A 25,094-nucleotide genomic window follows, 5' to 3' on the forward strand; every position below is an offset into this window, starting at 1 on the left:
CTCGTTGAAGTCAAGACCAGTGCGAAGGTAGAATGTCGGGGAGGAGCTGTGGCCGCGTCACTGTCCGATACTGCAAGAGATTCTCCTACCTGTGCCTCAAGTTCAGTATCGTCAGTTATTGTACAATCTTCTGGGTGAGTAGCAGCCGTCTCGCGTGCCAGGTTCTCTACTACTACTTCTTATCACTTCTATAGCGCTACAAGGCATACGCAGCGCTGTACTACTACTACTTATCACTTCTATAGCACTGCAAGGCATACGCAGCGCTGTGTGTTTTGTTTACATGTGTACCTGCACAGGGCATAGGAGCCAACTTTTCAAAATTATTGGGGGTGCTAAGCAAGCCCAATAGAAATAACCCCTCCTTGGACACATACAAGGAATTTTCTCAATATTGGGGGTGCTCAACACCCACAGCACCCACAGAGTCGGCTCCTGTGGCACAGGGTATGAGTTGTGTTTTGTCTGGCCATATGCACGTGTGTTTTCATAGCTACATACAGTGGCGTAGGAAGGTGGGGCGGTCCGCCCCGGGTGCACACCGCTGGGGGGGGTGTCGGCTCCGCTGGTTTCCTGCTCCCTCTGCCCCAGAACAGGTTACTTCCTGTTCCGGGGCAGAGAGAGCAAGGAACCAGCGGAGCCGACGCAGCTCCCAGCGATGTGTACTCGGGGCGGATCGGCGTTCCCACCCGCCCCCTGCTTTCGTATGGCAGTAAGAATGCGCTCCGAGGGGGGGGGTGCGCAGCGGCGACCCGCCCCGGGTGTCAGCCGCTACGGCACTGGCTACATACACTGTTTTATTACTCAGGTTTCCCTCAAAGTCTATATAGTGCAATTTAAGTTGCGTGCGGAAATTCAGTCGTATTCTGGATTTGTGTGCGCAACTTTTAAATGGCTTAACAAGCCAATCAGCACTGATAATTGCCACTTAACAAGCAATTATTGACACTAATTGGCTTAAATAAGAATTTACAAGCGCAACTGGCTAAGCATATTCTATAAAGCAGGGGCGTAACCAGACACCCAAATTTGGGTGGGCCTGGGCCCAAGATGGGTGGGCAGAAGAACTCCACCTTGTCCCACAAGTGATTTGGTCTCTCCCTCGCTCACCTGCATGCCATAGGGTTCTGAAACATACCCCCTCCCCTGCATACTTTTTATATAGCAGATTTTCACTCACAAAAATCTGGCTGTGAATACACACTGCTCATGTTGGCCCCACAGCAACTTCCTGTTTCCACATAGGAGGGAATACAGCAGAGGAAAGGCTGTGGTGCTAGTGCGAGCACTCTCGCTGCAGTTGAAGATCTGCTATTTAAAAAGTATGCAGGAGGGACAGTTGTTGGGAGTTTTTGGCTGGTGGGGCTTGGGGATCCCTGCCAGCCACATCATAGTTGTGCTGCTACTGGGTGGGCCTGAGCCCAAAGTGGGTGGGCCGGGGCCCACCCTTGGCTACGCCACTGCATAAAGTGATGCGCATAAATTCTAAGACACGGGTTCAACCGAGGGAAGTCTTGCATCACCAATTTGCTTAATTACTATGACGGCGTGAATAAACATTTGGATAAAGGTGAGCCGATTGATGAAGTGTATCTAGATTTTCAGAAGGCTTTTCATAAAGTTCCTCATGACAGTCTCCTGAGAAAATTAAAGCGTCATGGGATAGGAGGCAAGGTTCTGGTGTGGATTAGGAATTGGTTACTGGACAGAAAACAGAGGGTAGGGTTAAATGGTAATTTCTTTAAATGAAGGAGGGTGGAGTGCCGCAGGGATCTGCTCTGGGACAGCTATTTAACATGTTTGTAAACGATATGGAAATCGGGATGATGAGTGAGATGATCAGATTTGCAGATGATGTAACACTATGAATAGGTTAAAACTTGTGCGGACTGTAAAATATTTCAGGAAGGCCTTAGGAAATTGGAAGACTGGGCATCCAAATGGCAGATGAAATTTAATATGGGCAAGTGCAAGGTGATGCACATTGGAAGGAATAATCCAAATTATAGTTACCTGATGCTAGGGTCCACCTTGGTGGTCCACGCTCAAGAAAGATCTGGGTGTCGTTGTAGATAATATGTTGAAATATTCTGCTCAGTGTGCAGCGACAGCCATAACAAACAGAATGCTAGTAATTATTAGGAAAGGGATGATGAATAAGGCCGAAAACACTATAATTTTATTTATTTTTATTTGTTAATTTATATACCGTATCTTATTGCAACTGCAAAACAGAACGGTTTACATATGTATAAAAACAACTAATGTATACAAACAAACGAACATAGGAACTCCATTCATGACGGGAAAGCACAGCAAATCAGAATAAACTGCACAATAAAATCAATACAAATTAAAAATCTAATATACAGTTAAGCTACCCTTTTTTTTTTTTTTTACCTTATCTCTTATGCTAAGTTCTGTTCTACATAGCTTGTAAAGAAGAAGGTTTTCAAAAGTTTTCGGAAATGGATATAGGATTTCTCTAATCTGATCTCCTTTGGAAGACCATTCTAAAGGGAAGGGGGCAAATTGAAAAAAGCCGATCTCCGTGTAGATTCCCATCTAGCCTTAGCAAGAGGGGGAATAACTGACCTGTTATCTGTTAGGGATCTAAGAGTTCGCATAGCGGTGTGAGGAATTGTTAAATTTGACAGATAACTAGGGTTTAATGTGTAAAAGGCCTTGTGAGTCAGAACAAGAGCTTTAAACTTTACTCTTGCTTCCACCGGGAGCCAATGCAGACGATGCCGTAAAGGTGTTACTCTATCATCCCTCCGGGCCCTGCAGATCATACGTGCTGCAGTGTTTTGAATTCTTTGTAATCGCTTTAAGTTGGCTTGAGTATTCCCAGCATATACAATATTACAGTAGTCTAAATGTGAAGTAATATATGCAGATGTCAGTGTTTTGAGAGAGTCCTTACTTACTGAATTTCTAACTGACCGAAGCCGCCTCAGATGGAAGAAAGATTTTTTCAGTACATCGGATACTTGTTCCTCAAAAGTCAACGCGGAATCAATAATGACCCCAAGATATCTAAAGGACTTAACTGTTGGGATATTCTGACCAAATAGCATAGGTACCACAGAAGGACACGTGCCTTGCCCCACTATCCAAGATGTTATAGTCTTATCCGGGTTCAATATCAACTGATATGTTGTCAACCAGTCTGCCACTTTATCCAGACATATTTGAATTGGTGTAAGATCTATGTTTGATGGTCTAACATAATGAATAAGAAGAAAATCATCTGCATATGAGTAAAAACTAATACCCATTGTTTGAATGAGGAGCGCCAGGGGACTAATATATAGGTTAAACAGTAGTGGAGATAAAACCGAGCCCTACTACTACTACTACTTAACATTTCTAGAGCGCTACTAGGGTTACGCAGCGCTGTACAATTTAACATAGAAGGACAGTCCCTGCTCAAAGAGCTTACAATCTAAAGGACATGTGAACAGTCAGTCTGATAGGGGCAGTCAAATTGGGGCAGTCTGGATTTCCTGAAAGAGTTAGGTGCCGAACACAGCATTGAAGAGGTGGGCTTTAAGCAAAGACTTGAAGATGGGCAGGGAGGGGGCTTGGCGTAAGGGCTCGGGAAGGTTGTTCCAAGCATAGGGTGAGGCGAGGCAGAATGAGCGAAGCCTGGAGTTGGCGGTGGTGGAGAAGGGTAATGAGAGGAGGGATTTGTCCTGTGAACGGAGGTTTCGGGCGGGAACGTAAGGGGAGATGAGGGTAGAGAGGTAGTGAGGGGCAGCAGACTGAGTGCATTTGTAGGTAAGAAGGAGAAGCTTGAACTGAATGCGGTATCTGATTGGAAGCCAGTGAGGTGACCTGAGGAGAGGGGTGATATGAGTATATAGGTTCTGGCGGAATATAAGACGTGCAGCAGAGTTCTGAACAGATTGAAGGGGGGATAGGTGGCTAAGTGGGAGGCCGGTGAGGAGTAAGTTGCAGTAGTCAAGGCGAGAGGTAATGAGAGCGTGGACGAAAGTTCGGGTGGTGTGTTCAGAGAGGAAAGGGCGAATTTTGCTGATATTAAAGAGGAAGAAGCGACAGGTCTTGGCTATCTGCTGGATAGCGCAGAGAAGGAGAGGGAGGAGTCAAAGATGACTCCGAGGTTGCGGGCAGATGAGACGGGGAGGATGAGGATGTTATCAACTGAGATAGAAAGTGGAGGAAGAGGAGAAGCGAGCCCTGAGGAACTCCACATGATAAGTTGTATGATGTAGAACAAGATTGCTGCTGAACTACTTTTAAATGAACGATCCGTAAGAAAAGATATAAACCATTTCATAGTTGTCCCTGAAATACCAATCTCACTCAGTCTGTCAAGAAGTAAGTTATGATTAATTAAGTCAAAGGCCGCAGACAAATCTAATGAAACAACCAGGGCAATATAGCAGAGTTCTAATTTAGCGTGGATTTCACTTAACAATGAGGTCAGAATAAGGGATCCAATGAAGATTTCTTTAGACTAGGTTTTACTAGCGCTTCTTTCAAAATAGTAGGGACTATTCCATCAGAAAGACTCAACATGACAATTGAGTACATAAACTGTTGGTCTTCTAGCGTATGTTTTTTCAGCCATGCAGATGGTATAGGATCCAAAGAACTTTAAGTAGGCGATAGACCTGCAACCAAGGTATATAGTGATTTGGCAGACCGAATTTGAAAATCCTGCCAAGGTACAGATGATTGTGAATTTGAGGAATTGTTGGTATGACTTAGCCCTGATACCTGGGGGAAGCGAGCTCTTGGTTTCTCAATTTTAGAGCTAAAGAACTTTGCTAGAGTTTCAGAGTCAATAGCAGGCGATTCTCTATTTTCATTAGTTATTGTTGTCAAGTGTTTCATAATATGAAACAATTTTTTCTGCGAACTGGCTGCTGCTTTTATTTCTTTTGAGAAATATGCAGTTTTAGCATCCTTTAATTGTGTCAGATAATATTTTTTACACTGTTTGCACTTTTCTTTTAATTCTACGGTCTTGTGCTTACGCCATTGGTGTTCAGCTCTACGTACCTGTTTACATAGTTTTAATCCTGGATGGTACCAAAGTTGGGAACATTTCGTTGTTTTATTAATTATCCTTTCCTGCGCAATATCGTCAAGGGCTGCTGAAAGAACTTGGTTCCATATTTTAATGTGGTCATCTATCGGGAGTGTATCAAAGTTTGATGGGAACTTATCTGCTAAAGAAGGTAAAGATATTAAATCGATTTTATGTAGACTCCTAGTTTTAATGTGAGCTGGTTTAGTATTATGTAATAACTGTGGTATTAATAAATAGAATTGAAGAAGGTAGTGATCTGACCAAGATACCGGTGTTAGTACAGTTTTTGAACATTTTACTTCATCCAGTTTATGTGTCATTACTAGAGCTAATATGTGGCCTGCGATATGAGTTGATCCATCCACATGTTGTTTAAGATCGATATCATGTAAAAAATTTAAAAATCTAGCTGATCGTGGGTTCGATTGATCATCTAAATGAACATTAAAATCACCTAATATTAAAAGATTTGGGAACCTAATTGTAGCATCTGCAAGTGATTGATATATGTGGTCCCATCCCACTGCCGTAGTAGATGGAGCACAGTAGTAAAGTAATACATGAAAAGTAGACCTAGCTGTACTAAATTTTAACAAAAGAAGTTCAGGATAAGAGAGTCTGTGATCATTAATTTCCTGAACCTTAAAGTCTGACTTAAATATTAGGGCCAAACCTCCACCTCTTCTCCCTATACCTGATGAATAGCTGACCGAGTAGCCTGAAGGTAAACATTGAAAGAGATAAGATTCTTCCCCTGATAAGAGCCATGTCTCTGTAATGGCAAATAAGTCAAGCTGATACAATTTACAAAGATGCAAAATATAGGTAAACTTGCTCTTAAGAGATCTACAGTTAATTAAGGCTACGGATAAAGAAGATAGAGGAGGAGCACTATCAGAAGCTGTATTATTAGATAACTAGTAAAAGAGGCCCGTTTCAGAGCAAATGAAACGGGCGCTAGCAAGGTGTTCGTCGCCAACACCCCTCCCTCCCTCCCTGGCCAACCCCTTTGTTATTCTTCCATTGCTCCGCCCCCAACGTCATGACGTTAGACGCGAGGGCGGGGCCCGGAGCGATCCCCCCCGCCTCCCTCCCTGCCAACCCCTTCGTTGTTCTGCCATTGCTCCGCCCTCGAGGGCGGGGCCCGGAGCGATTTCCCACACCTCCCTGCCTCCCTCCCTGCCAACCCCTTCATTGTTCTGCCATTGCTCCGCCCTCGAGGGCGGGCCCAGAGCGATTTTGGTGGCTTCACCACCACGAACCTTCGAACCTTTTTGAAGGAAGTCAGGGCTTGGCTTCACTGACGTCAGTGTCCTCAGAACGTTGAGGGTGAGTTTTATTATAGTAGATGTGACTGGCATTAAGTAACGGAGGTTGTTAAACTTACAAGAAAATGAAGTATTCTGGTTAGCATGCTAGCTCCATTGTACTGGGATATATGCTGTATCCTGCATACCCTCAGGTGCTATTAAAGGCAGTAGATTAGTGTTCCAGAAGCACAACAAGTTAAAAACAAGAAGCGTCATTATTTGTTTAAAGAATAAGAGCATGACCTCGCCAGAGGGCTTAAACAGCAATCATATATTCCCGTGTAACACACCCCAAGGAGCACCCTAAGGAGCGTACCTGCTCCTCCGGCGCGCGCCGCAGCAGCAAGAGCGCCACTGCTACTCAGTTTAAATAAGGTTCAACTTGCTTTTGATTGGAGGTAGTGACGTGCAGTGACTCCGCCCAGAAAACGTCAGTTGGCAGGCAGATGGATAGCCCTGATTAAAAGGTGAAAATCTAAACTTATAAAATAATAAAAAGCAAAATAAAAACACTTTCCCACAGTTTAAACAGCTTTAGAAAGCTCACATTCAGTCCAATAATCTCAAGTCTCTTTGCAGCACAAGCGCTGCTGCTACTCAGTTTAAATAAGGTTCAACTTGCTTTTGATTGGAGGTAGTGACGTGCAGGTCACGTGACTCCGCCCAGAAAACGTTAGCTGGCAGGCAGATGGATAGCCCCGATTAAAAGGTAAAAATCTAAACATATAAAATAATAAAAAGCAAAATAAAAACACTTTCCCACAGTTTAAACAGCTTTAGAAAGCTCACTTTCAGTCCAATAATCTCAAGTCTCTTTTCCTTTGTATCACTCCATAGTGTGTCCGCACCTTCATTATTGCATTCAGTTCTGGTCGCCGTATCTCAAAAAAGATATAGCAGAATTAGAAAAAGTTGAAAGAAGAGCAACCAAAATGATAAAGGGGGTGGCAGTCGAAGTAGTGCCATGGGCAAGAAGGGCTCATATGCAGCCATTACAGGATTCCCTTCTCAGCCGCTGGTCTCCAGTGTCACAGAAGTACGACCTTCATCTTTCTTGGACACTAGGTGCCAGACGGAGTATGCAATGGTAGTTGTCGCCCAGGAATTTGACCGTCAGAGCTCCCTTTCCGATAACACAGTGGAAAGTGGTGACAACTGTGTAGTCCCATCCCTTGCCTCTGGAGAGGGGAAAACACTTCAGCCCTAGTGGCTGGAATAAGAGAGACAATCAGGTTTGGCGCAACAAGTAAAAATCTTTCTTGGTGTTTCACTAAGCCAATATAAAATAATTGTTCTTTCTGGAGCAGGTTTTTACCCAGAAAAGCCGGACGCAAGGACTAAATAACAAAATCTACTCAGCACAACTTTCTCAGTTTTCATTTATATACTGTTGTAAGTTTCATTTCTCCTAAATCATGTGATTTCTCCTAAACTAACTTACAGTTCATATATGGATTTTCCTGTTTTCTTCCATTACACATATATGATAATATTCCGTTATTTTTTATATGTATACAAAAATGTCAATGTCCTCTATTCTATCATCCTCTCCTGCTTGTGTTCACATGCACACTTAGTGGCCATTGGCTAATCCCTTATCAGTAAAGCGTGATCCCAGCGTGCAAAAACCATGTAACAAACACCTGGTGTCCTTCTCTCTGAACACATACTTCCGGTGGAACATCATGGTCTCTGCAGGGTCCTCAGTCTCTCATCACCATCAAGGTTATATCCAAGTGTATCTGCCATATATGGGCCGTATAGCCTCATTTCCTCCTGAGTTTCACCTTGACATGTAACATATACTTTCCATTTACTGCTCAAGCACTCTGCTTACATGCAGATGCAGGGAGAAACTAAATTTACATTGATGACAGCAAATCTAGGAAATCTGAGGGCTAGCAGGCTCATCTTACATGGAGGAATATACACAAAGGACACCAGCAAGTTGGCTTGGGGAGCTCATTACAAGTTCCATTTGGCATAGGGCACCTGAATGGAACAGGAGTGTCAGTGGTCGATAAATCGCTTGGAGCTCAGGGCAGTGCGGAATGCCTTATGCAACTTCGTTCCCTTTCTGACAGGGGCCTCATTCTGATTATCAACTATTGGAAACCGAATATTGAGCTCGATGAACCTTTGTTCTGTCTAGTATAACAGTGCTTATTTAATATAATAATTTGCTCCTCCAACGTTCCAGTGAGGCTACCTGCGATTGTAACCACCTCCTGACGTCACTGTCCCACACTAGAACCCAGCCTGCCTGACGTCAGGAGAGGTTACTATTCGACATGCCCCCCCTCCTCCGAGTTCAACGCCCCCCCCCCCCCCCCGCCTCCCTCCCTTGAAGTGCAAGCAGGAGCTGTGCTCCGGCAGCCCCTCGCCCTTCTGCGTGCCGGCTCTAATTTAAAAATTGTTACCTCGGGGTCCGGCGTCAGCATTGAAGGCGAGCGGCGCTTCACACTGCCTTCCCATCTGTCCGAGCTCTGCCTGTGGTCCTGCCCTTCCAGAAACAGGAAATGAGGGCGGGACCAGAGGCAGAGCTCAGACAGATGGGAAGACAGTCTGTTGCACCGCTCACCTTAAATGCTCACGCCGGACACCGGTAACAATTTTTAAATTAGAGCCGGCACACAGAAAGGCAAGGGGCTGCCGGAGGACAGGTCCTGCTTGTACTTACAGGGAGGGAGGCGCGGGGGTGTTAAACTCAGAGGAGAGGGGGGGGTGTGGAACTTGGAGGGGGAGGTCCTGCAACTTGAAGGGGAGGGGGCCGTGGAACTCGAAGGGCAGGGGAGGGGGGCCTGGAACTCGGAGGGAGGGGGACTGGAACTCGGACGACAGAGGGACAGAGGGAGGGAGGGGGGCTATGGAACTCGAGGGGAGGGGGGCTGGAACTCGGACGAGAGACAGGGAGGGAGGTAGGGAGGCGTGGAATCTTGCTAGCGCCTGTTTCATTCCTCTACGAAACGGGCCTCTTTTATTTATTTATTTATTTATTTGTTGCATTTGTATCCCACATTCCCCCACCTATTTGCAGGCTCAATGTGGCTTACATAATTTTGTTAATACATTGTCATTCCAGGCTATCAGATACAGTTATTAGTAAGGTGTAGAGATTTAGTAATAGGTGAAAGAAAGAAGTAGTTAGGGGATAAGTATAGAAGGTGGACTTTCAAACTGGGTGGTTTGGTGAAGTGGATTAGTGAGGTTATAGGCTCTCTTTGTAGGCCTTGTTGAAGAAATATGTTTTCAGAGATTTGCGAAAGTTAGTTAGTTCGTCTATTGTTTTCAGGTCTGTAGGTGATGCATTCCATAACTGTGTGCTCAAGTAAGAGATGGTAGTGTGGCATGTATCTGCTTGTATTTTAGTCCTTTACAGCTGGGGAAGTGCAGATAGAGAAATTTGCAGGATGATCTTGTGGCGTTTCTGGGAGGTAGGTCCACGAGGTTTAGCATGTAGGTTTGGGTGTCTGCGTGAATGATTTTGTGTACAATCGTGCAGATCTTGAACGCAATGCGTTCCTTAAGTGGGAGCCAATGAAGTTTCTCTCTTAGGGGTTTTGCACTTTCATATTTAGTTTTTCCAAATATGAGTCTTGCGGCGGTATTCTGAGCTATTTGGAGTTTTTTGATAGTCTGTTTTTGCAGCCAGCATACAGTGCGTTGCAGTAGTCTAGATGGCTTATTACCATTGACTGTACCAAGGTACGGAAGATGTATCTGGGGAAGAAAGGTTTTACTCGTTTGAGTTTTCACATGGATTGGAACATCATTTTCATCGTGTTCTTCACATGGGTATCGAGAGTGAGGTTTCGGTCAATGGTAACTCCAAGAATTTTCAAGTTTTGTGAGATAGGAAGAAAGCAGTATGGTGTGATTGTGGTGGAGAAGTTTTTTGTGTTATGTTGTGAGGTGAGTACAAGACATTGCGTTTTTTCTGCGTTAAGTTTTAGTTGGAATGTATCCGCCCAGGTGTGCACGATTTGGAGGCTTTGGTTAATCTCATTGGTGATTTCATTTAGATCATGTTTGAGCGGGATGTAGATTGTGACATCGTCTGCATATATGTAGGGGTTGAAGTTTTGGTTGGCTAAAAGTTTGGCTAAAGGTATCATCATTAGGTTAAATAAGGTTGGTGAGAGGGGGGATCCTAGTGTTATTATATTTTTGTGCATTCTAGGTGCACTACTACTGCTAATCATTTCTATAGTGCTACTAGACGTACGTGGTGCTGTTCACGTTATATGCAGGGCTCACAATCTATGTTTTTGTACCTGGGGCAATGGAGAGTTAAGTGACTTGCCCAAGGCCACAAGGAGCTGCAGTGGGAAGTGAACCCAGGTCGCCAACCTAGAAGCCCACTGCACTATCCATTAGGCTACTCCTCCACCAAATATACAACCTTAAGACAATGACAGAGTCATCTCCTCACAACGTTTACACCAGCTCTGTAGTTGGTGTAAGAATCACATCTAAAATGTGTTTTTGATGTAGTATGCTGGTATGCCATAAAGAAAGGTGAGTGCCCACTTCCCACTTTTCTTTATAGAATGGTTTCCAAATTAGCATGTTCTCAGGCCCGAAAATAGGCTTCCCTTTAAAGAATTACCCTCTCTCCCCTTCATTCTGTAATCTTAGTGCCTATGTGTTAGCGCCATCCTTGTAATTCGATAAATGTCGCCAAAACTTGTACACGCCCAGTTTGCATGCCCAATTTAATTGATTAATGAGCTAATTAGTGCCAGTAATTTGAATTTTAACAAGCAGTTATTGGCACTAATTAGATTTAATTGTAACGTACACACATAAATTTAGGTGTGAGATCTGCACCTAAATTTTACGTGTGAATTTAAAAAAAAAAGGGGGCATGGAAATGGGAGGGTCATGGGCAGAACGGGGGCGTTCCTAGCATTTACTTGTTACTGAGTATGGGGGATACACGTGCAATTTACATTTGCACCATGTTTGTTGGTGCAGTTGGCCACGCCTAAAGTTAGGCGCAAGACCCGGGCATAAGTGCTATTCTATAAAGTGCGCCTAACTTTAAGCGCAGCTTATAGAATAATGCTTTTTTTCAGCGCCATGTGTAGAATTCACCCCCATTTACATGCTATAGAAATGATAAATAGTAGGAATAGTAGTAGTAGTAGAAGAATAGCGTTTAGGCATGAGAATATTCTAGAATGAGTGTGCAGGTCATACAGGACTAGATTCAGTAAATAGCACCGACAAATGGCGCAAAAAAAAAAAACCCATCCTGCGCGGAGTGCTATTCTTTAAATGACGCTTCAAGTTGTGCACTATTTATAATAGCGCTTAGAGCCAATTTCTGCTCCAAGATTTGGGTGTGAGAATTTAGGCGAACTGAAACCTGGTGCAAATCCTGGTGCGCAAGTTAGGCACAGATCTGCGGTATTCAGTAATACTGAGAGTATCTTTAGTGAATGCACCTGTCCCTCCCATGGCCATGCCTTCTTTTGAGTTGCACGCTATTAAGATTTTCACGCGGATCTTTATAGTTTAGTGTGTAGGAAGATGTGAACAGAAATCCAAATTGTTGCTAGTTAACACCAGTAATTGATTGTTAGCACCCAGTTATTGGCGCTAATGGGCTGAGCCAATTTAGTTGCGTGCGCATCTGAAGATAGTGTGCAGTTTTGCATGGCATATATAGAATCCAGGGTATAGTGCTTAACTGCAAGAGGGCTGTCACAAAATGCCTAGCCATCTGCCTGGGGCTACCCTGCTACCACTTAGGGTCTATCCTCAGCACAGCTCAGGTCCACCTGCACCTGCCGCTTGTGCTCTACCTCCGCCCACCGACTGGGTCCCAACTGCCTCTGGGCGAGTCTCCCGCTCTCAAATTATCCCCAGTGATTCCTAGGTTACTGGGGCCACAGTCCCAGTGGTATCACAGTTCCTAGAAAGCACCCACAGACCCAACACACAAACTACCAGGATTCTTAGTCAGTCCAGACAAGCAGAGGCAATAAACTAAAAATGTTTATTGTCATGCAAAATTAGAACAATGAACAGAAAAGGTGCAATCAGCAAAACAATAATAGGTAACTGAAATATGGCTCAATTATAACACTATCTAAACATTTGTTTACTATCTAAATAGTACCAGGGGAGATCGGGACATATAGCTGCTTACAAGTTATCAAATATATCTGTTCACAGGATCTCAGCAAAGAGATCTTTCTGTCTCTTCTCCCTGGCTAAGACTGGACAAGCCAGTATATCCTAGCTGAAATTGAGCTCCTGGGCCAATCAGAGCCCAGAACAACAAGTTTTAAAAGTAGCTGCCACATCTGCAGGTTAACTCCTTATCTGTGTGCTAACTAAAGAAGGCACATTCATTTATCTGTAACAGCTTTAAACATAACATGCACCACCTGCTGGCCAAACTAGAGAAATACACTTCAAGAAGTAATACAGTTTACAGGCTTAAAACCCACTGCTTTGTCACAGGGGCATTTACAGGTGGGGTGGATGGGCACATCCCACACTTACCATATTCTGTAAGTCACATGTGTTAAGTTAGGGGCCAAAATGCAACATTTACACAATCTCATTTACACCTGCTTTTAACTCCTAACTCCTATTCACTTGTTCAGTACCCATGTCTGTTTTATCATTCCCATCTTAAGTAATTTCCTTATACCTTATTTGTCCTGTTTGTCTGTCCTGATTAGATTGTAAGCTCTGTCGAGCAGGAATTGTCTCTTACATGGTCAATTATACAGCGCTTCATATGTCTAGTAGCACTACAGAAATGCTAGGTAGTAGTATAGGGCCAGATTCTATATATGGTGTCTGAAAAATCCATTCGGAACAAATTTCCGCTTAAGCATATTCTATAAGCTGTGCCTAGATTTAGGCACGGTATATAGAATACGCTTAGTTGATATCCGAGCGCCTAGAACTATGTACATCCATTTACACCAAGGAAAAACGTGGCATAAATACTGGCACATAGATTCAGACGTAGAGGGGCATGTTCTATAACAGTGCATGTAAATTTTGGAACACCCAGAAAACGCCCGTTTCCTCGCCCATAACCACACCCATTTTGCCTGTTCACATTAGAATTTAGGAGCTCTGTGTTACAGAATACGCTTAGCGAGTTGTGCGAATAAATTCTAATTATTACCAATTAGTGCTCATTATTGCTTGTTAAGTTCTCTTATCAATGCTGATGAACTTGTTAAGCCAATTAAGTTATGCACATTATTATAGAAGATGCTTGGATTTCGGCACAGGATACTAATATATAGAATCCAGGGTAGAGAGGTATGGTAGCCATGTTAGTCCACTTTTAAAGGTAATCAATAGAAATAAAATAAAACATGGAAAAGAAAATAAGGTAATACCTTTTTTATTGGACATAACTTAATACATTTCTTGATTAGCTTTCGAAGGTTGCCCTTCTTCGTCAGATCGGAAATAAGCAAATGTTGGTAGATGACAGTATATATGAGTGCAATGAAGGCTGCTACATTGGAGAAACAAGTCAGATGCTAAAGAAGAGATTTAATTTACATAGACATATGAAAAATGCCAGTACAAAGAAAGATGTCACGCCTGTGGGACAGCACTTTACAAAACCAGAACACTACCAGTGATTTCATGGTAAGGATCCTGAAAGGGAACTTTAAAACAATACAGGAACGTAAGACCTTTGAAGTCAAAATGATTAAATATTTTGACACTCACCAGACAGGACTTAACAAAGATCTGGGTTTTCTAGTCCATTACAAAGCATAAAATTGTATTGCTTTGTAGACTGCAGTGCTCTCCTGTCTCCCTCTCACCTATCCACCCCCATCCTGTTAGACTGTCACTGAAATGCTTTGATGTTTTCACTCATCCCCTGTCTCCATGCATATAGACTGTCACTGAAGTGCTTTGATGTTTCGCTCATATATACTGTCATCTACCAATATTTGCTTATTTCCGATCTGACAAAGAAGGGCAACCTTCGAAAGCTAATCAAGAAATGTATTAAGTTATGTCCAATAAAAAAGGTATCATCTTATTTTCTTTTCCATGTTTTATTTTGTCTTATTTCTATTGATTACCTAGAATCCAGGGGATAGTGCCTAACTGCTGACACATAAATACCAACTTACGCTCTATTCTATAATGGAATCTGCGCACCCAGATGCCTTTATAGAAGTTGTGCTCAGCATTTTGGTGCCCATATTTTGGCAGTCTTTATAGAATTGCCATTTACGCACTTAATAAAATGTTGTTAAGAGGGATGGCCTGGGTTTGCAAGTTTGGCTGCGCCGCATCAGAATAAGTTTGTATGGCTCAGCACTACTGACCTTCTCCTTGTAGTTAATAGGTGCTTCAATCCTGATAATTGGTATCTACGCAGAATCGGAACGTCAAACGTACAAAACCCTGCAAGGGGCTTTTCTGGCCCCAGCCATTGTTCTCATCCTACTGGGCGTCTTGATGTTCATCGTCTCCTTTATTGGTGTCCTGGGTTCTCTTCGAGATAATCTGTACCTCCTTCGAATGGTAAGGATACAGTGGGTTGCATAATGCTTGAACCTAGGATCAGGTGTTCTGTTTACAGTGGTCAAGGATGAGATCTGGTCTAGATGGAGGCTTGAGGCATTTCTGCATGGGTTCTGTTCACAGCTCTGGTGCGGACTCTTTGAGACTTTGGGACAAGTCACTTTATGGGAACCTTTAAAATCCATTTGCCCACTTACCCTGAGTAGCTGCCAAACTCCTGAAACCACCACACACAGGCAGGTAGTTGCTGTAAAACAGCATTTCTTATTCCTTGTGCAAACTGGTACTTTATGGACACAATTGCAGACTATTCGCTGAGCAGCTAGGTCAGTTCAAGCGTGCAAAGCAAATGTTTCCTAAACGCCATGCACAGTCACCCAGAACCCTCTAAGCAGTACTATTAGTACATTTTCAGACCCTAGCAAAAGGGCCCTCGGCTTTTAGGCTGGAATGGCAGTGCTGAGCTTACTACAGAATTTCCCTCACTGGTCTGTGTTTCTACACCCTGGGAGTTTTCTTGGTCCTCCCTTTCCCTCCCTTCTGGAAGTTCCCTCTATCGTTAAGAGCCATTCTGTTTTCTCAGTAAGTTTTTAATTAGCCTTGCCTGTGTTCCCTCATTGATATCATATTCTCCTGTAATCATTATTTATTTCTGATGCTTGATATACTTCACATCTTGCCAAAAAGTATTACTGAGCAGTTTACAATTAAAACAGAGTAGAAAGTAAGAAAGGAAGATATATGAAATGCTACTCAAGTATAGAGAAAAGAAGATGAGATAAAGAAGTTAAAAAATAAAAAAAAAAGAGGAGAGGTCTCTCATGATTGGTTCTAGGCAGCACTCTCTTAGACTACACTTCCCAGCAGTCTGCTGCTTCCTTTTCCTGTTGAGGCTGCAGTCCCCAGTGACTTACTGTCCTTTATTTCTCCTTCTGTAAAGCATCATTATGTTTATTAAAAATACTTGGTATACCGCAATTACCAGCAAAGGAACATAGCCCAGGTCTTTTCTAAAGCATCCTCAATCTTTGTGGCAGGCAGGCTAAACTGTCTTGTTTCTTCAGGCTGCTTCTGTATGTGTGAAACCCAAATTTCATCACACCTAGGTACAATAGCACATTTATTTTTAGCTGAATTAAGAATGTATTCGATTTTTGAAAAGAACACAACACTTTTACTCCCCCTCCCCCCCTTTACCAATTTGGCCACCCACACAAATAGCTGCTGCAAAGTAGTTGTGGTTTTAGCACAAATGCCCTGAAGCTTCTAATTTTCAAAGTGAAACTATGCCATATGGATGGTTTCTAGTTTGAAAAACGGGTTGCTGTGCAATGTGCCCTCTAAGCTGTACAGGAATCCTCCAACCGCATTGCTGCCAGTGGGGGGTGGTGTTTCAGTATTGTGTTTTCAATTGCAGTCCTGCAGAACATACCTGTCCCTCACTTTTGAAAATGTGATATTGAAACAGCACCCCCAGTGGCAGGAATATAGATGGAGGACTCCCACACAGCTTAGAGGGTAGGGTTACCTTATGTCCGGTTTTACCCGGACATGTCCTCTTTTTGAGGACACAGCTAGGCATCTGGGTGTGTTTTGCTAGCTTGCCCTTTTGTTTGGATTTGCAGACGAACGGGCAGGCAGGTGGTCCTAAGGATGTCCTATCCTCCCCTCCTTTACCTTACTGTAGTACCCTGGTGGCCTAGTGACCTCTTCGGGGCAGGAAAGAGCCCCCTCTTTCCCGCCCGGCACAGGCTGCAGACTGTCTTGCTGCCTCCTGTCCTGGCGCCAATTCAAAATGGCTGCCGAGAGTTCAAGCAGTGACCTTGCAAGACTTCTGTGGAAGTCTCGTGAAGCTGCTGCTTGAACACTCGGCAGCCATTTTGAATCGGCACCAGGACGGGAGGCAGCAAGACAGTCTGCAGCCATGCCGGGCAGGAAAGAGGGGACTCTTTCCTGCCCCGAAGAGGTCACTAGACCACCAGGGCACTACAGTAAGGTAAAGGAGGGGAGGATAGGACACCCTTAGGGGGAGTGACAGGGGTGGGGCATGTGTCCTCTTTTTCTTTAGGGCAAATACGTTAACCTATTAGAGGGTACATTAGTGGCCTGCATACACAGCATCAGACTCCAAACAAGGGCTGTTTATAGTTGCCCCTGTTATCTTCCTGTGTCTTAGTTCTAACATTATCTTTATCAGTGAGTCTGTGTGACTTTGGGAAGATCACTATCGCTATGTGGCTCAGCTCAGGCTGTGCTAGAGACTAGAAAAGCTCATTATATGTCCACTATGCCATGTGACTGTTTCCTCAATATTTATCCACAGACCAGAGGGGAAAATGCTATAATAAATAGGAGGAGGTAGGTGTGAGAGTGTACCAAATCAAACTGTGTGTGGAGGCACACCAGAATTGGCCAGCTTGCACATATCTATATTAACTAGAAGATTCTCTAATCAGGGCTGCTGAGAAGGGGGGCAGGAGGGACAAACTTCCCTGGGCCTAGGCTTCCAAAGGAGGCTCAGCGCCGGGGTCTCTCTCTTCTGCTCCTGATGGGACCCAGGTGATCGCGTCCCGACAGGAGCAGGAGAGAGAGAACTCTGGCGCCGGGCCCCCCTTGGAGGCTGGGGAGGACCCGGAGGAACAGACACAGCAGGACTTCGGGCCAGAGCCTCTGCTTTGGCTGGCAGAGGTCTCTCCCAAGCCCCACCAGCAGAAGAGGTCTTCCTCCAGCGCTGCTCTTCTTCACTCTGTCGCATTGCCTGCCAAGCGGCTGCTTTTCCCCTCAGGCCGCGCATGCTCGGTTTTGAAACCGAGCATGTGGGATGAGAGAGAAAAAGCAGGGGCAGGCTGTGCGTCAGAGTGAAGGAGAGCAGTGCTGGAGGAAGACCTCTTCTGCTGCAGGACATCATACAGCTGTTTTGCAGTTTATTTTGTTTTGTTTTGTTTTAACTTCTCCTTCTCTTCTCTTACAGTTCATGTATACTCTTGGAATGTGCCTGATACTGGAAGTCAATGGTGGTGTTTTAGCACTGGTCTTCAGACACAAGGTAAATCAAACACGAACCTCTAAGCCCTGACTTCTTATATAACTAGAAAACACTCTTAAGCTCTCCACTGACACTAACCAGAAAAGAGTCTTAGCTGCAGCTCTGCTCACGAGAACTCATGCATGTCCCATAGCTCAAGCTTCCAGAAGGGTAGCCATGTTTTTGTTTTGTTTATTTTTATATTTACTATATTTTCTAGACTATAAGTTCCTCCTTTTATATAAGTCACAGTGTTAAAAACTGCTGAAAAGCTACATAAAATTATTACATAATTTGCTACAGTATATAGGTCGTGGAATATGATAACGTTGGCTAAGACAGGGCACAAAATATGCTGACAGTCGGTAATGTTTGTGGCTTTGCCTAGAAATATTGAAAGTGAACTGCATGAAACATATTTGTAAATACATTTATTTCAGAGCATGGGTTTTATTATATTCTTTCCTTCACTTAGTTAATTTAATTTGTTTTGTTTGGATAATGGCAACTTTTTTGCCTCTCTACACTTTTCAAGCAAGCACCTTTTCTCTTTGCTTGTGATCTGAGCTGGATCTACTACTACTACTACTATTTATAATTTCTATAGCGCTACAAGGCATACGCAGTGCTGTACACCAAACACAAAAAGACAGTCCCTGCTCAAAGAGCTTACATTCTAGATAAGACAGGTAAACAGACAGAACAATTAAGGGTAAGGGAATAATAGGTGAGGTTAAGGACAGGGCAGGTGAGAAGTGGTTAGGAGTCAAAAGCAGTGGTAAAGAGGTGGGCTTTAAGTTTGGACTTGAAAATGGCCAAAGACGGGGCCAGACGCACAGGCTCGGGAAGTCTATTCCAGGCGTGGGGTGCAGCAAGACAAAAGGAACGGAGTCTAGAATTAGCAGTAGAGGAGAAGGGGACGGATAAGAGAGATTTATCTACAGAACGGGGGGGCGTAGGGAGAGACGAGAGTGGAGAGGTACTGGGGAGCAGCAGAGTGAATACACTTATAGGTCAATAAGAGAAGCTTGACCTGAATACGGAAACGGATAGGGAGCCAGTGAAGTGACTTAAGGAGGGGGCTAACGTGAGCATAGCGACTTTGGCAGAGAATGAGTCGCGCAGCAGAGTTTTGGACTGATTGAAGAGGAGAGAGATGGCTAAGAGGGAGGCCGGTGAGAAGCAGGTTACAGTAATCAAGACGAGAGGTGATAAGAGTGCGGATAAGGGTTATGGTAGAGTGCTCAGAGATGACAAGACGGATTTTGATAATGTTATAGAGAAAGAAACGACAGGTTTTGGCAATCTGTTGAATATGAGCAGAGAAGGAGAGAGAGGAGTCAAAGATGACCCCAAGGTTACGAGCTGATGAGACAGGGAGAATGAGATCTGCAACAAAAAAGCCTCCAGTGATCTGCATCAACTGGATCATCAAAGGACATCAGGATCAGAAACTGCAAAGAAAACCATCACTACAAATTTGTTAGTTGAAGTTTATATCTTTAACTTATAACCAAAAGATCTGAAAACCACGAATAACCATCTAAATTTCCAAAAAAATCTGAAGACTCACCTTTGCAAAAAGGCATACCCCACAGAACAGATTTAAACACCGAATATGAAGCACAATAATCAAACTAGGAAACAGACAATACCCTATCCCCTGCAGCGGTTCCCACCCTTGCACTCTGCATGGGACGAATCACCCCAGTTCTAACTAATTGTACTTGTACAAACCAATCTGTACTGTTCACACCGGAGTCTGTAACCACCTCCTGAACTATGTAAGCCACATTGAGCCTACAAAAAGGTAGGAAAATGTGGGATTGAAATGTAACAAATAAAAAAATATTATCTCTAAATAAATAAATAAATATCAAGTTCCTCGACGGCTCTGAGTGTGCCTACCTTTTCACACATATAGAAGCTGGAAAAGTATAACCTCGTGGATGCTGATGTGTTAATCAGCGTTTCCCAAACTGCGCCGCAACAAACTCTCTGGGGTGCCGCAGCAAATCTCGACCTCCCTCCTGCCCGAACCGCTACTGCAGACAGCAGCGGCAGAAAAATAACAACAAACCAAAAAAGAAAAGCAAGCGTAGGGGATGCAGCAGCTTTCGGGCATGTGCTGTGAGTTCTGCCAGTCCTCTGCCCCCAGAATTGGAAGTTGACGTCACGGGGGCAGAGGACCGGCAGAACAGACAGCTGATGCCTGAAGGCTGCTCTGGGTCCGCACTTGGTTTTGTTTTGGGTTTTTTTGTCACGGCCACTGGGTACAGGGAACAAGACGGCCTTCAGGACACGCAGAGGCGACTGCCAAGGAGGTTGGATGAAAACGGGAGACGGGATGAAGTTAAAAAGTTGAAGCCAATAGGTCAGTCTCTGTTTCCCCTTCCCATTCAAAACAAAGCAAGCAAAGCTATAAGCTGCTGCATCCAAGTTGTGATTCTGTATTGTTGGTAGCATTTTTTTTATTTAAATCTCACTTATATTTTTAAACATTCTGGCTAGTGCAGCATACAGACGTATAAAGAGAAAGTATAATAATGGAATAACTTTTAATAGGTAGAGTAGTGATTTGTTATAAACTGTAATTTGGATGGGCTGGTTATAGGGACCAAAATACAAGACAGGAAAATCCTCTATGACGACGAAACACAGTAGGCAAAAGTAGAGGCTGACCAAAGACGAATCACCACAGGAGATATGAATCCTACTGTCTTTATCGTTATGCTTAAAAGAAGGACCCGACATGGGCCGTGTTTCGACGCACGCAAGCATCTACATCAGAGGTCAAACAGTAAACTCTATAAATAAAGAATGGGTGATGAAACAATCATAAAGTAAAACTTTAAACAAACATATATAGCATTGTACAAAAAAGCACAAATCAATTTGAATTGAATTGAAACATAAAACATGATAATAAACAGAAACATATAAATCAATAAATATTAATGATAAAGTAAAAGATGTTATAGGGACACCCTATATTTGTGCAGAGAAAAAGATGGAGACCTATGTGGGTGGGGGTGGGGGTGGGGGAGCTGCAAAAAGTTGCTCAGATACGAAGGGTGCCGTGAAGTGAAAAAGCTTGGGAACCACTGTGTTAAACAGTGCTTAGACTACTACTCCAGTTGTGAGAAACTAAGGCCAGTGCCACACAGACTTCCATGGGCCATGTCTTTACATGGCAGGACAGATTAGGATGTGCTGGAGAAGGGCTTTGATGGTAACTGCAGTAGTTGGGATGTAAGGCTAGTGCTGGGTGGACTTCTGTGGTAGAGAATGACACAGGGACGGGGACCCGCGGGGATGGGAACAGGGACAGGGCGGGGACAGATCTTACGGGGCGGGGATGGGGACAGAGCCCATGAGAATGGGGACAAACTTTGTCCCCGTGTCACTTTCTACTTTGAAGCTTGTTAATGAACTGGACTGTTATTTATGTTTGATGCAGACAATATTTTGATTTTTTGGAAAAGCAAGCAAACATGCTGGCCACAGCTAGCAAAATTTGAATGGGGGATCCTGTACATCCTGCTAGCAGCACATCTTCTAAGAAGACATCTATTGCAGGAAGGACTGTGGAAGAGAGGAGAGCTAGACTGAATCCTGAGATTGTTGATGACTTCTTATTCATCCACAGATTAAAAAATCATAACAGTGCTTCATAGCGCATATTTCTCCCCTCTAGGGCATATAGAACGGGTTGTGTTTTGTACCCCAGGATATTTTAACAGAGTGGATTAGGATTCCTTGTGGTAGTAGAAGTCAGCTATTGTTGGGGTTGGAAGGGTAGAGGATGATGGTTGTGGGAGCGTTATTATTGCTGCTTGTTGTTGTTATTGTTTTCTATTTGTAATTTATACACAACAGTTGTACAGCATATTGTTCCTTTTTATACTTTAATAAAAAGATTTAAATATAAAATCATAAGCGAGGTTTCTGCAGATGAGAACAGAGCCCACAGGGATGGGGCGTGGATGGGACGAGGATGGAGACAGGGCCTGTGGGGACAGAGACAGAACCTACGGGGATGGAGCGGGGATGTCATTCTCTATTCTGTGATCTGTGTCCTGCAAATGACAAACAAAGATCAGGCTCAAGTATACGTATTTTATACCACACAAGCAAATAAAGCCCGTTTCCATATCATCAAGCTGATCAATCCATAGACTGGTGGGTTGTGTCCATCTACCAGCAGGTGGAGATAGAGAGCAAACTTTTGCCTCCCTATATGTGGTCATGTGCTGCCGGAAACTCCTCAGTATGTTCTCTATCTCAGCAGGTGGTGGTCACACACAGCAGCAGCTCTGGCTAGGCCTCCAAGCCTAATTTTTAGGTTTTGTTGAGTGCCTGGGGTTGAGGGCTCTTTTGAGCAAGTGCAAACCTGGTGGTGCCAGGTCCCTCCTTTTCTCCCCCCTCCCGCTGGCTCCGTTAAAAAAAAAAAAAAAAAAAATTTTGAACGTCCTTAAAGGCGTTTATTTCGACGTTTATTTAAGCGTCTATTGCAGCTACTCACTGGGACACCAGGTCGTTACAACTCGGAGCGGACAGCAGGTAATTTTTACCTTTTTATAGCGGGCAGGGGGTTCCCCGATTCTTCTCCTCGTGGCATATGGCGTCGGAGGGCGAGGGCGCAAAGGGTCGCTCCCCGGGTCGCTTGAGCGCTTCTAGAGGGGATGCGGGGGTCTTAAAGCCTGATTCACCCTTGTTGGGTGACAGTTTCGTGACCGATGAATGTCCCGGTCCTTCCTCCGGCGTGGCGGTTTTTCCCGCCATAAACGCCCATCCCCCGCTCCTCGCCTCCGCCATCTTGGCCAGCCACGCGGCTCGGACGGCTTCTTCTTGGGCCGCCCTTGAGGTTGGAGACATTAATGCCATGAACGCCCTTAATTTGGGCGACGGCACAGAAGCGGCTAAAGTTAAGAGCCGTTCTTCCCGCGCGGCTCCTTCGCGGAGTTTCGCGCCGGACGCCATTTTGGATGCGCAGCATGTCTCTCCCCCGCTAGTGCGAGCGCCGGTTGAGAGTGCGTCTAGGGCTGTTGCCCAGGCTGCGGAAGTGCATAGTCTGGGGGGTTTCTCCCCCGAGTTTGTTTTGCTGCTGCATCAGGCCTTCCTCATGCACAACGCTGCCCCTGCTCCCTCGTCTGGTAAAGAGGTTGAGGTTCCCAGAGGTAAACGCCCTCGGGTTGATTCCCAGGCCTTGGAGGAATTTGTTTCCTCCGATGTAGATGAGGGCAGCGTGTCTGAGGTCTCCCAACGGTCCTTTGCGGATTCCTTGGAGGAGACGGATCCCCGCTCGGATGGAGCGGATGACCCCTCTGCAGCGCGGCTTTTTAGCCCAGAGGATTTGCCCAACCTGTTGTTCCAGGCCATGGACACTTTGAAGATTTCCTCTCCAGAGGACGTCTCTCCCTCAGCCCCTGTTGGCTCTGCCATTATGCTGGGGACGAAGCGCCCGCCTAGAACCTTCCACGTGCATGATGCCATGCACACCTTAATTTCGGCTCAATGGGATGTCCCAGAAGCGAGCCTTAAAGTGGCTAGGGCTATGTCCCGCCTCTATCCTTTGGCTGTGAGTGAACGTGAGGCCTATCTGTGGCCTACCGTGGATTCTTTAATCACTGCGGTGAGTAAGAAAACGGCGTTGCCGGTGGAAGGTGGCACGGCCCTAAAGGACGCCCAAGACAGAAGATTGGAGGCGGCCTTAAGGTCGTCCTTTGAGGCGGCTGCTTTAAGTTTGCAGGCCTCAGTTTGCGGCTCCTATGTGGCCAGGGCGTGCCTGACTATGGTGCAGCGGGCTTCCCCCTCGGATCATTCCTTGAGGGCTGATTGGCTGGCCCTGGAATCGGGCTTAGCCTATTTGGCAGACTTGCTGTATGATGTCTTGAGGGCCTCAGCGAAAGGCATGGCTCAGACAATCTCTGCGCGGCGGTGGCTTTGGCTGAAACATTGGTCTGCTGACCACGCCTCTAAATCCCGCCTGGCTAGGTTGCCTTTTAAAGGCAAGCTGCTCTTTGGGGTCGAGCTGGACAAAATCGTGACCGATCTCGGCACGTCTAAGGGCAAGAAATTACCAGAGGTCAGGGCTCGGGCTAGTACTCGTCCCAGTACCTCCAGAGGACGGTTGCAGAAAGGCCGTCGGTACCGCCCGGGCAAGTCGGGTTCCTCTGCCCCCTCTTCCTTCAAGAGGAATTTCTCCCCCAAGCAGCATTCCTTTCGCAGAGACCGCCGTCCCGGAGGTGCTCCCTCCGGTCCTCCCCCAGGGTCTCGTACCCAATGACGGGGTCTTGGTCCACGCCCCAGTGCAAATTGGAGGACGGCTGTCCTCGTTTCTGGGCGAGTGGACCACAATAACTTCAGACGCGTGGGTGCTGGAAGTCATCAGAGACGGCTACAAACTAGAGTTCTGCCGACCCTTAAAAGACGGGTTTGTACTCTCTCCCTGCAAGTCTCCGGTCAAAGCTGTGGCAGTGCAGCAGACCTTGGACAATCTGATCCGCCTGGGCGCGGTCGTTCCGGTGCCAGAAAGTCAGCTTGGCAAGGGACGTTACTCCATTTACTTTGTGGTACCAAAGAAAGGAGGTTCAGTCCGGCCTATCCTCGACCTCAAAGGGGTCAATCGGGCCTTGAAAGTGCGGCACTTTCGCATGGAGACTCCCCGCTCTGTTATAGCGGCAGTGAAGGCAGGAGAGTTCCTGGCATCCTTGGACATCAAGGAAGCGTACCTGCATATTCCCATCTGGCCTCCTCATCAACGCTTTCTGCGTTTTGCAGTCCTGGGACGACACTTCCAGTTCAGAGCCCTCCCTTTCGGGTTGGCTACTGCTCCGCGGACCTTTTCCAAAGTAATGGTGGTCATCGCGGCCTTCCTACGAAAGGAAGGGGTACAAGTCCATCCTTATCTGGACGACTGGTTGATCCGAGCCCCCTCTTATGCAGAGTGCGGCAAAGCTGTGGACCGGGTAGTTGCTCTTTTGAGCTCCCTGGGATGGATCATCAACTGGGAGAAGAGCCAGCTGCGCCCGACTCAGTCCCTGGAGTACCTGGGAGTTCGATTCGCCACCCAAGTGGGCAGGAGTGTTCCTGCCAGACAATCGGATTGTCAAACTTCAGGCTCAGGTGGACCAGTTCCTAGTAGCCTCTCCCCTTCGGGCTT

The 25,094-nt window shown here is 45.2% G+C and overlaps 1 protein-coding gene across 3 annotated transcripts in view; it reads left to right on the forward strand.

Moving 5' to 3' along the window:
• LOC115480236 (tetraspanin-15-like) overlaps nucleotides 1-25,094 on the forward strand; it is a 59,362-nt gene continuing 34,268 nt past the window's right edge. For all 3 annotated transcript variants that reach the window (XM_030218757.1, XM_030218758.1, XM_030218759.1), the window contains exons 1-3: nucleotides 1-134; nucleotides 14,719-14,904; nucleotides 17,876-17,950. In XM_030218757.1, coding sequence (XP_030074617.1) covers nucleotides 33-134; nucleotides 14,719-14,904; nucleotides 17,876-17,950 — 363 coding nt within the window. In that variant the 5' untranslated portion in view covers nucleotides 1-32. The remainder of the gene's footprint in view (nucleotides 135-14,718; nucleotides 14,905-17,875; nucleotides 17,951-25,094) is intronic.

Source organism: Microcaecilia unicolor, chromosome 11, assembly GCF_901765095.1.
Source record: "Microcaecilia unicolor chromosome 11, aMicUni1.1, whole genome shotgun sequence".
Classification (NCBI taxonomy): Eukaryota; Metazoa; Chordata; class Amphibia; order Gymnophiona; family Siphonopidae; genus Microcaecilia; species Microcaecilia unicolor.